Below are 12573 nucleotides of genomic sequence, written 5' to 3' on the forward strand. Positions count from 1 at the left end.
AAGAAGGGCTATCAGGGGAGAAACTACAATGGGAGGTTGCTACTAACCCCTTTCTATCACCAGAGGGCGTAAGTATTCAACCAACAGCTCCACCTATGTATACGGAGACAACATATGCTCAGTGGCCCTCAACCCCCATAGTTGATAGATGGGATCCTGAGACAGGACCTCGAAGATTAGCAGGGGAAATGGTGCTGCTTGAGTAGCACCTTGCAACCCTCAAATGCATATGGCAGGGTTACAAAGTGTCAACTGCAGTGAATGACACTTTATTTTTTGGCTTATTTAGCACTGAAAAGCATGTAGTGGGGATGATTACAGTAGCACTTTGGGAGACTGAGGTACTCTCTGGCCCATGCTTTGGAGAGATACTATGCGTGGTCTTCCACCAGGCTAAACAGGAAACCTCCAAAATCCATATTGCCCCAGAGAAGGATGACCAGCCCTGAAATAGTCCACTGTCCAATAAGGTGATACTTTCTTGGCGTTTTTAAAGCTTGCCTTTTGGCTTTTCTGGACCAAATAGCCCACTTTTTCTTTTGAAGAAAATGAGAGTTTATTTTTTTAAATATGGGAGTGGAGGGAGTAAGCTAGTGTGGTAGTACAGTGGGTAAATAAGGAGAAGACTTGGACACTTATATTGCAAACTCTCCTGGAGGTTTCAAGTAGCATCATTAAAGAGGCTTCATTTTTAACTTCATCTTCTTTGTTATCACCTAATTGTCCTGAAGTGATGCCAGAGACTCTGTGATAATACCCTACCCTGGAGAGGCTAACCTGCCAAGAGAGTGGATAAGCAAATTGGTCTAGATAGCATGTTGACTTTTGTATTAATGCAATGGGTTTTTTGTTTGTTTGTTTTAAGGGATATTTATTACAGTGTTGAATAAAAGTGTAACATAATAAATGTGTAGAATAAATGTGCAATAACAAAAGAAAACTCTTGGCATAAACTTCATTTTCTGTACTCCTTTCTTATACTACCTGGCTTTTCCCATAATATTATTACAGCAAGACTGTGTTAATTGGGCATCTTTTTAAGAAATGTGACTTTGGTTAAATAAGTCTTAGCATAGTTTTGAATAGTTTGGTTTGGTTTTATAGAGTGTTCTCTATAAATATTTGAATGCACAAATACCAGATGTGCTATTTAGAAAAATCATATTAATGTTTTAGTTTTTAAAAGGAGGATACAGGTTAGAAAGGATGGGGAATGTGCAGACTCATATTGCAAAAATAATCTACAACCAATGTAATCTAAGTATGAACTGTATAAACTTAGCAATTTAATTTATAGACTTCAACAGTTTCAATACATGCATGTTCAAATGTGTTAACCTACTGATACTAGCTAGAGCCTAGATATTTTTTCTCTTCCACCATTCCAGGTACGGAAGAAACTCTTCCTGAGAAAATAATATTAAAGTGTCTTATTTAGCAGTGTGGTATCTTTTGGCCTTGGGATGTGTCTATTCTATAATAGGATAAGTAGTTCTCCCTAGAGTTTGGTCATGTGGATGCCCACAAAAGATTTCAGAAATATCATGTATATCACCAATTGTCTAATTTGAAGAAAGCATTTTTAGTATTTCCCTCAAGGCTGACTATTTAGCACCTCCACTGTTTTTTCTTCTGGAAAATTTGGGTCAGTCCCTGTGGTTTATGAAGACTGGAGCATACTTGGGCTCCAGGTATACCAGGAATCCTAGAGTGGTTAGGAGCTGGGGGAGTGAGACAGGTCTAGAAAGTAATAATGGAGTCAAGGAAGAACAGTTTTCATAAAGGGAGTGAGCTGACTCAAGTGCTACCAGTGGTAGATAGATCAAGATTTATTGGCAAGTTTCAGTTACCGACTTGTTGAATTTAAACCTCCTATTTCAGCTCCAAATACCAAGGTTAGCTGTGGGATGTCCTTACAGACCTGTTAATTTGTTTTGTTAACTTGTTCTTCTGGCAGCTACTTTAATGACAGTTGATTTGGCTCACCACAAATCATTATGCCTAGAATAAAAGCAACTGGAAACCTATATTCCACTGATAGGGACTCAGTGGCATCACTAATTCTGAGGCTTGCACGATAGTTCTAGTCCATAACTGCTAGTTTAATAGTGTCATGGGGTTGAATGATGGAGTGCTAACCTTGGTTAATTTATTTTATGTTATTATTTTTTTTCTTTAGAGTACTTCTCATCTGTAGTCAGCAAAATTCTGTGGGCAAATTGATATTCTGTGCAGGCAGAATAGATCCTGACCTTGAGTTGGCCTAGGCGTGTTTTTTTTACTGTTAAGAGAACATAATTCAGGATGAAAGCTTGTCCTAGGAAGAACTGGAAATCTAGGTAGCTTGGTGAAGTTTTCAAAAAATGTTAAGAAATTCCTGTGGAATATATACAAGTCAATGGTTTAGAGATATTGGCTATTTGAAATATGATAAGGAAGGTTTGTGAAAGCTGATCATATGAGTTTTTTCCTTTATTCTGTTGATTCAGTTAATACTAATTTATGTATTTGAAACATCTTTATATCCTTGCAATAAATCTCTTTTAGAAATGATGAGTTACATTTTTGATAGGCCTTTAGATTTGATTTGTTAGTATTTTGTTGAGACAAGGACAGAACATACAAAAACTATAAGCCAATATTTCTGATAAACATAGATATTGGCCTATAGTTCTTTTCTTGTGTGTGTGTGTTGTCTCCTATTGATATCAGAAGGATGCTGGTCTGGTAGAATGAGTTTGGAAGATTTCCCTTTGTTTTAATTCTTTGGAATAGTTTGAGAAGAACGGACACTCATTCTTTTTTTTTTTTTTTTTAGAGAGAGAGAGAGAGAGAGAGAGAGAGAGTTTTTAATATTTATTTTTTAGTTCTCGGCGGACACAACATCTTTGTTGGTATGTGGTGCTGAGGATCGAACCCGGGCCGCACGCATGCCAGGCGAGCGTGCTACCTCCTGAGCCACATTCCCAGCCCCTGGACACTCATTCTTAAAATTTGTTTAACCAGGTATGATGGCACATGCCTATAATCCCAGTTTCTTGGGAGGCTGGAGCAGGAGGATTACAAATTCAAGGCCAGCCTGTTACTGAGATTTTATCTCAACAGAGGCAGAAAATGCATTAGATAAAATTCAACATCTCTTCATGCTAACATCCCTGAACAAATTAAGTATAGAAAGAATGTATGACAACACAAGGAAGGCTGTGTGTGACAAAATCATAGACAGCTATAGAGTGAATGGGAAGATCTGCAAGCCTTTCCTTTAAGATCTAGAAAAATATAAGGATATCCACTCTCACTACTCAACAGAGTACTGGAAGATTTAGCCAGAGCAATTTGACTACAGAAAGAATTAAAGGAATTTGATTAGGAGGGCAGGAGGTTAAACTATATGTTTGTAGATGATATGATTCTAGGTATAGGAAAAACCTGAAGACTCCACTGAAAGACTAAAAGAAGTGAAACAATTTCAGTAAAGGATAAAAAATCAATATGCAAAAATCAGTAGTATTTTTATATACCAGTAACAAATTTGCTGATGAGAAATCATGAAAACATTTACCCCATTTATGTCAGCAACTAAAATACAAAAACAAAACTAAAAGAATCTAGGAATCACTATATCTAAGGAAGCAAAAGTCTTCTACAATGAAAATTACAAAATACTGACAAAAGAAAGTGAAGATACAAAAAAAAAAAGTAGAAAGTCCTCCCATGCTCATGGACTAGAGGAATTAATATTGTTAAAATGTCCATACTACACTAAATGATTTAAGATTTGATGCAATCTCCATCAGAAGACCAATGGCATTCTTCACAGAACTAGAAAACACAATCCTAAAATTCACATGGAAGCACAAATAACTAAAGCAATCTTGAACAAAAAGAACAAAGCTGGAGGCATTGCAGTATCTGATTTTATGACATACTACAAAACCACAGTAACCAAAACAGCACAGTGCTTGCATGAAAACAGACACATAGACCAACTGAATAGAATAGATATCCCGGAAATAAACACTTACACCTATGGAGATCTGATTCTTGATAACAGTGCCAAAAACACACATTGAAAAAAAGCCAGTCTCTTCAATAAATGGTACTGGGGAAACAGCACATGTAGAAGCTTGAAACTTGACACTTCTCTTACCCATATAAATATCAAATCAAGATGGACTGTTAAGCACCTCTTCTAAAAAATGCACATTAAAAATTAAAACATTAGTCAAAATTATATTATGCAATGAGTGATTCCTTTGGAAGACAGATTTGAAAATGGATTATTCTTGCAAGAACTCTTAACCCCTGTTCCCCTAAAATATCTTTGAACTTCAATTTTGAGAAGATTCTCTTTAATGCTTGTCTTCATGAAACCCCCTTTTAAAACAGCAATGCCTCTAACCATTCCACAGCTTTCATCAGGTATGATCTTAATAATTGTACAGTGCACATTTGACCAATGCTAATTGGGCCCTGTTGAAATTGTAACTGAGCTAATACAGCTGAGTAGGTTATGCATGCAAGCATATGAATTGTTGGAAAAAACAAACAAACCTATTTGCACATAAAAGTTCCCTGGACATCTATCAGAGTTGTTTAATGAGCATATGACCAGAAACTCTGTTGAATATTTTTAAAGTTAAAATAAAGTTCTAAAAAGTCAACTCTTACCAAATGCAGCAAATATAGATTACAGTAAGAAAAAAGCACATTTTTGTGTGTGTGTGTGTTAAAACATGTTACCAAAATATTTTTTTTAGATTGTGGGATTCCATTTCTTCTTCATTTCTTTTTTGTTTGTTCATTCTCCACCCCCACCTCCCACCTCTTTCTCTCCCTTCTCCAATCTGTAAAAATACAGAATATAATCTCACATTACAATATTCACATTACAATATTGTTTACAATCAAGATGTCTCCCAGAGGAGAAGGCAAGTACCATGAAGAATGTCTGTTATAAAGTTAAGACTTGACTGTACAAACCTATTGTGTGTGTGTGTTTTAACTAGGATTCACAGTAAGATCCAGTTTTTTTTCTCCTGTGAACAATTTATCCATTAATGCATCATATCTTTTATGGGTTGATATACCAGACTCTATACTATTTTATCTAACTTATCTTGTTTAGGCTAGAAGATAGTGTGGCAAATATGCTTGCTGGAAAACTTTGGGTTCTAAGAAGATACTACTTTATTTTTGGTGATGGAATTCAATGTAACAGTCATTTCTTGCTCTATATAAAGGAAAGGCTGCAAATGGAGAATGACTTTAGTACACCAAATGGTTTGAAGGTAAGAAAAGAGAAGAAAAGTTCAATGTAAAAAGGCCCAGGGCAAAAGGATGGGGTAATGGAGGAAAGATGGGGAGGGTGAACAAGAGCTGAGTAAATTCCATGGAGGTGGGTGGGGAAAGGGTGGAGCTGGGACCATTGGCTCAAGAGCTGAGCAAGAGCCCAGAGAATATAAAAGCCTGGTTGAGCCAGGTAGGAAAAGCAGGCTGAAGCCAGGGAAGCCACACAGGCTCAGGTCTGTGGGTGAGATCTGCTGCATTCTCTAGAGAAAGGCTGCCACTGCCAAGAAAAAAGGCCCAGATGTCTCACCTGTTCTTGATCCACCTCCTAGGAATCTGGCTGCTGCTGAGCCAAGTTTCCACAGCACCCCAACCAGGATGGTGGGAAGAGGTTGTTCAGATGTGTGGTCGCCAATTAGTCCGAGAAGTCATCAACATTTGTGGCCATGCGACCTGGAACAGGCCAGTGAGATATCCTCATCATCGGAGATCTGCAGGTGAGAGCTTTGGTCTGCCTAGGCTTCCCCCATCCGCCACCAGTGATCCATCACTTCCCATTGGTTGCTATGGGCCTGCCAACCTATCCAAAGGATACTCAGGAAGTCTGAGATGTCATCCTGCTAGTGGTGTTTGTTGCCCAGCTTGAACCTTTCCTTTGTAACTTGCTTTTATTGAAAGAACCTGGAAGGGAATCTTGCCAGAGGGAGGAGAAATTCAAGAATAGCAAAAAGCCTCATCTAAGAGATACTTAGTATTCTTTTCACCTGGTACCATGTCAACACCGTGGGGACATGGGGGAAGCCACAGAAGAGGTGATGCTGCACAATTTCCAGCAGGAGATAGGTACAGTCCTGGACCCCAGAGGAAAAGCTGAGTAGGTCAGATGGCAGGCATGATGGTAACCTAGCTCCTTGGTGAAGCATCTCCTATTCAAAGGAAAGGGGGCAAAAAGTGAGCTGGTGAGCTGGTTATCTTCTAGTTTCTGTACCAAAGGATACATTGCAGCATGGTGAGACCTCTGCTGGGGTCCTGAAAAGTGAGACAGAACGAACGTGTCTTAGAATTAGTGACTATCCTCCTTGTCAAAAACTGGCAGTGGCCTATGCCACGAAGATTACCTCCACTCCCTTTGAATGTACCTTGTGGTGGGAGCCTGGCCTCCCCACCTTTTGAATTGGGTCTCGTAGTTCAAGTGTGACAGAGGTGATGGAAGAGAAACAAAAATGACTCGATGAGTACAAAAAAAACATAAAGGACACCAGGGAAAAGGGAAGCTTGCTTCTTAGACCAGGAAAGCTGAAGATTTTATTGTTTTTTTCTAGTTTTAGAAATTGCAACTAATACAATTTTTTTAAAGCAAGACTCAGAACTAGGAGCAGTTCAAATATGGATTGGTTTTTAAAAAATATGTTTATTATTTCTAAAGCATTTAGGAAGATTAAATGGAAGCCAAGTTAAAAAAGCAGTGAAAACCCATAGAGGGTTCTATTAAATCCAGAGAAAGCAAGCTCAATTACCAACAATTAAGTGTTTTACATTTTATATGGTGTGTGTAACTTATCACAAACCACAAGTAGATTTGTGATACCATTTGCATATGGTATACATAAGTGCTCCTCATGCAGAATCAATGTGCAAAATAAGTACATTTACTTTTCTTTCTTTTTTGAGCATGACAATGATTTATTGATTAGACATTTGATTTTATTAAGCAGTAGGCCTACTGAAGATAGAATTACACAGCTCATGGAATAGGAAAAAAGTTCCATCCAGCACCTGCATCATTTCATATTTCCTGGGGACAATGTATGCATTCTGTATCATAGCCTCACCCTAAAACATCTACAGTGCTTGATGTTGATGAACTTGAATAGGATATAAGAAACTTCATGGACGCTCAGTTTGGCAAGTATCGTTAGTGATGTGACTTTCAGAAACATTCTTATGCACTAGAAATAACACTACCTGCAGTGAGTCTTTGAAAATTAAAGAAAAGAATGCCATTAAATATAATCTTCAAAACAGGAAGGAAAAAAATATATATCAGAAACAATGTTGCAATGGGATTTTCTTTCTAGGAAATTAAAAATGTAACTTTTAATTAATAGGTGATTTGTTGATATTAAAAATCAGAGAAAAAAACCAATTTAACATAAATGGAACTTAAGAAAGAATGCAGGACTATTAATATGGAACAAGAGCTTCACTTCTTTGACTAACTTATTAAAAACTGCCAATTGAACATTTTCAGTCAAATTGTATTTAAAAACAGCAGCAGATCAACATTACAATTCAATAATCTAATCTAAGTATGCACTTGACAATGAAGCACATCTGAGTAAGGAGTGAGAGAGAGAGAGAGAGAGAGAGAGAGAGAGAGAGAGAGAGAGAGAGAGCTAGAGAATATGAGAGAGAACAGGGAGGAAGGAGAGACAGAAGACTAGGATTGTCAGCCTGTTGGCCCAAGAACAACTGAGATGTCTAATTTGTTCAGTTGAGACCAAGCATCATGTCAAATCTCCATTTTTTAGAAGGCAATTAAAAATCACAATTTCAACAGCCCACAAATCAAACAAAAATATTATATAAAGAAATTAAAACTATGGTCAAAGAGCTTTTTCTCCCAGCTTGTTTTCAGCACCAAGGAAAATAAAAGCATCCATGACTATCACAGATGAAAACAAAATGTATGTCATTGGAATCAGTTATTTTTCTCTGAGGTATTATTTTCCTGAGGTATTAAATCTATATAGAATTTAGATACCATTCTCTCTCTCTCTCTCTCTCTCTCTCTCTCTCTCTCTCTCTCTCTCTGTTGGATATTGAACTGAGGGCCTTGTGCATGCTAGGCAAGCACTCTACCCACTGAGCTATATCCCCAGCCCCAAATTGTACTTTTCATAGTTCTGTTTTAATTTTGTTTAAACCCTGTTTAATATAATTTTTCAATGTTATTTTAATGATTCTGAATCTGGTTCTAGTTCTTTTAAATTTGCTTTTATGTCAATAATTAATATACTGGCTACCAGTTCTAATCAGGAAAAAAAAATCTTGATAATCTCTTCATTGACAGTACCCAGCAGAAATTACTGATGTGCAAGCAAACCATAAAAGATGCAGCTCTCTAGAAAGCACATTGTGTTGACTATTTCGTTGTCTGAATATTCTTTTCCATGATTCTTGATGAGAGACTGTTTCAATCTTGTAAACATCAGTGTGCGAGTCTCACTACTATGCAGTTTCACATCCTTGGACAGGAAGTGAAAAGCTAGAGGAGTCTGAGTTTTAATGGCTGATAAACCTTACATCCTGTAGAGAAGGAAAACACTTTTTCTTTTTTGCTACTTAAGAATGTGGCAGAAACACATGCTGAGGTAGTCCATTCAATCCTTATTTTTTTCTTTTCTAAAAAATTTGGTCTCAGAATATTTCGGGAAGGGTGACATTTTGAAGAAGGCACTGCTGGGACGAGCTTCCATTGAAGTCTAATGCTGGGCACCTGGCTGTCCTCTTCTGTTGCTTTATCCAGGCACAGATTACTATTCACATGCGGCAGGGTTAATTTCACTGGATCGTATTCCTGGAGCTGGTTGCTTTTTAGGTGGTGGCATTTGAGCATGGTAACTGGGCCATTAAGTTTGGAAACATCCAAGCAAAAGTCATCTGTTCTAATTTCTTTATTGGCAGTATAAGATAAAACCTGATTGCCTCTCATACCATGAAAATTAAAAATTCCAACTTTTTCATTTTCTTTTCTAGCCATGTTATCTAAACACTGATTTGTTTCCACATTTCATATCTCTCCCAACGAAAATTAGTAATGTGGAATCTGAGAATCAGGGTAAATATTCTCCACGTACCAAGAAGAAGGTTTATATTGTAGTTTGTGTCTTAGACCAAGTCTTGAAGATATATCCCCATAATCTACCTTTGTCACACCTGGAGAAATTAGATAGAAAAGATTTTTGAGTTCATTCATCCATACTTCTGCAAGTTGTTTGTTATTTTTATTGATAATTTGCTCTGTGCCTCCTGGAAATGTGTATGGGTCGGGTAGCTTTCCAAAACACATGTTCAACATGTGAGCAAGTGACAATTTCCAAAGTTCCTCCACATTGCCAAATCTTAAAGGAAATTTCTAGTTTTTCCTCCTCTCCAAATATGCATTCTAGCATCATATGTTCCAATTTCCTGACAGTAATCTCTGTCTTTTGGAAAAAGGCCTCCTGCCATTGTAGGTGATCTGCCAGGAAGAGTCTAATCATCTTTCCTTCTGTCCATTTCTCTCTGGGAAACAGGATACCAGCAAAAATTGAGCTTCCAGTTGAATCCACCATAGGTCATATCAGAGCTTGCCATGTATTCAAAAGTATCATCAGTGATCACGTCAATTATAGGACATATCACTGTTCTCCTGTCATGTTTAATCCTTGCTAAGAGAGTCTCCAACCACCCCACTGTGCACTGGTGATGAACATCTAAGGTGATTACCTGGCCTTTGGACACTGTAGCTCCTTTCAATCTAGCTCTGATCAATCCAGAATGCTGTTCCATTCAAATTACATGATCTGGCACTTTTATTTATTTATTTTGTATTTTTTGTGGTGCTAGGGACTGAACCAGGGCCTTGTGCATATGAGGCAAGCACTCTACCAACTGGCTATATCCCCAGCCCACACTTTTAGTTTCTTCACATAATTCTCTAGAGGTCTTTTCAAGAAGTCTCTTTCATTGGTATCATTCACTAGAACAGTATCTTCTATCATGTGCTTGGTGAGCTATTAAGGACACTATGGACAGTTCACAGAAGTGTGCTCCAAGCCTCATTATGGAAAACAATCACCACACTTGTGTAGGAAGATTATCTGGATACACCTTTGTTTTACACCCTTCTAACCTAACATCTGGGAAAGATCTGTTGAGTGCAATCATCTCACTTGCCATTAAATTGAACTGATTGATTTTAAACATCTTTTTCATCTTTTCTTGATCCTCTTTAGGAATGACAACTGGTTTCCCCATTTCTCCAGGACCTTCATGAGCTTTTTATGCTGGCTGTAGAACATTCCTAGCAGGAAGTCCTCTCTCCTTTTTCTCATCACATTTGTTGCATTCACTGAAGTAAAGTAGCAAGAACGTATCCAACAGTACCCAAATTAAGGAGGTGGCTAGGTCCACCCTACAATATACAAATATACTCATGACACTTTAAGTCAAATGCAAAATTTAAAAAGAAAACACACACACATACACACACACACACACACACACTATGAAAATTATTCCAATGCAGTTTCATCAGGAATCACATTCACACCCCCAAAGCGGTTTTTCACATGAATTCCAAATCCATGTGTCCCACATCTTCCTGTTTTTCGTAAGCAGCAGTGGTAGCTGCAAGCGATCCTCTGGGCAGTCTCTGGCAGTCACAGCGCAGTTCCAATGTGCCGCAGAGCATGCTCTACTCTGGGGCCACAGTCTGCAGTCCTGCACATTTAGTTTTCTTTATGGGATTTAAAGTATGATTTAAAGTTATTTTCTACATTGTCAGAGATTTATATAATGCCATTCATTTCATAATTCTTGTATAATAGTTATAAAGAATACCACAGAATCTTGGAATTTACTAATTCAAACTAGGGAAGATGAGATTGCTTTGTATTTGCTTTGTTTGTGTTCTTTTAACCTGTTTCTCTTTTCAATATCAAAGTCTATTGACTTGGAGTAAATAGTCTGGGGAAAAGTGATTGCTAAAGAGATTTGTGAGAGACATATCCTCAGCTAATTATATCAGAGCTCTTGGAAATTCCTCATTTTAAACTTTATTCTGAAGCAGTAGCTTGCCACCATGAGATTGGATAGGTTAAGGTTATTATGGTCCTCTTTAAGGGTTACTATCATAAGTCGAAATTTTTTAGTAATGGAAAAATTACTATGATAAAAAATCAAACTCCAGCATGGAGCAGTGGCACACAGTTGTACTCCCAGCAGCTAGGGAGGCTGAGGCAGGAGGATCACCAGTTCAAAGCCAGCCTGAGTATCATAGCAAGGCCCTAAGCAATTTAATGAGACTCTGCCTCAATGCAAATTTTCTTTCAATGTGGTACCTCCAATCCATCTTTTCTCTTCCACTTTGATTAGGCTCTTATGTATAAAATATATTTTCCACTGCTTGAACAACAAAGGTTAAATTAAGATGACAAGTAGAAACTAATATGTGACCATGGCAATGGGGTGAGAGTAAAAAGCTGGTGGAGGCTGCAGTGAGCTGCAGGTGCCTTCAATATGATGTTGGGATGTGGTTTAGTGGTTAAGTGCCTCTGGATGCAATCCCTGGTACCAAAGGAAAAAAAAATCCCTCTTTTGTTTAAATTAGTGGTTCAATGAACAGCATGACATCAGAAAGATGAGAGATGAATGTCAAAGGGTGAAAAGTATCATGATAAAAGCAAAGAGGGGATGATGAGGAAAGAGGTGACAGAGGATCAAGTGGAGTAAAGCAGAACTTTGACAAGATTATAGTACTTTAAGCTACTCAAATATAAGGAAACCGGGTTGTTTAGATAGCAGGATACTTGTTGCTTCTTGTTCACTGTTCAAGTATTTTGAGGAAATGCCTTCGTTTTTGTCTCTTCTTACATTTACAGTTTTCCTGATGATTCTTGACATCAGTATTTTCTCTCCCTTCCCACTTATTTTTTTTAAACTTAATAGATATCATGCCATCCTCTCTCAATGAAGATAAAGATGCCTTCAATATGATGTTGGAAATCAGTCCTAATTTGCCACAGCAGCTGAGGGCAACACCATCTGAGAGGCTACCATTGTCACTAGAGCTACAACGACAAGAACCTGCAATAGAGGATTCAAAGCCTAGTCCTGAAGAGTTGAAGGATATTATTCACAATAGACAAGGGGAAGCAGAAAATAGCCTTTCAAAATTAGAATACTTAAGCTTGAATACTCATTCCCGAAAAAAGCGACAGATCAATGAAGATTCACTGAGTGAGAAATGTTGCCAACGTAAATGTTCCAGAAGATTTATGCTTAAATTTTGCTAAGATGAAGCTAATTGTGCACATCTTACCTGATGCTCACATGTATTCTTGATGAAATTTTTACTGATATCTCTTTCTGGCTGCATGATTATTAGAATATGAGAAATGACTGTATTATTTGATTTTTTCATTTGATGTGAAAGGAAATGTTCTTTCTGTTATTGTAGTTTCTGTGAATAAAACTTCTTGTGCTGAAAGTCTTTTTGTCTTTTTTTCCCACAATCTG

The 12573-nt window shown here is 37.6% G+C and overlaps 1 protein-coding gene and 1 pseudogene across 1 annotated transcript; one reads left to right on the plus strand and one right to left on the minus strand.

Moving 5' to 3' along the window:
• Positions 1–5590: 5590 nt before the first annotated feature.
• Positions 5591–12350, plus strand: LOC113184666 (prorelaxin H2-like). Its single transcript, XM_026391469.1, has 2 exons — positions 5591–5786; positions 12004–12350. The coding sequence occupies exons 1-2, from the start codon at positions 5591–5593 to the stop codon at positions 12348–12350; spliced, it is 543 nt and encodes a 180-aa protein (XP_026247254.1).
• Positions 8710–10491, minus strand: LOC113184691 (polypeptide N-acetylgalactosaminyltransferase 1-like; annotated as a pseudogene).
• Positions 12351–12573: the final 223 nt, after the last annotated feature.

This window comes from Urocitellus parryii, chromosome 4 (genome assembly GCF_045843805.1).
Source record: "Urocitellus parryii isolate mUroPar1 chromosome 4, mUroPar1.hap1, whole genome shotgun sequence".
NCBI classification, from domain to species: Eukaryota; Metazoa; Chordata; class Mammalia; order Rodentia; family Sciuridae; genus Urocitellus; species Urocitellus parryii.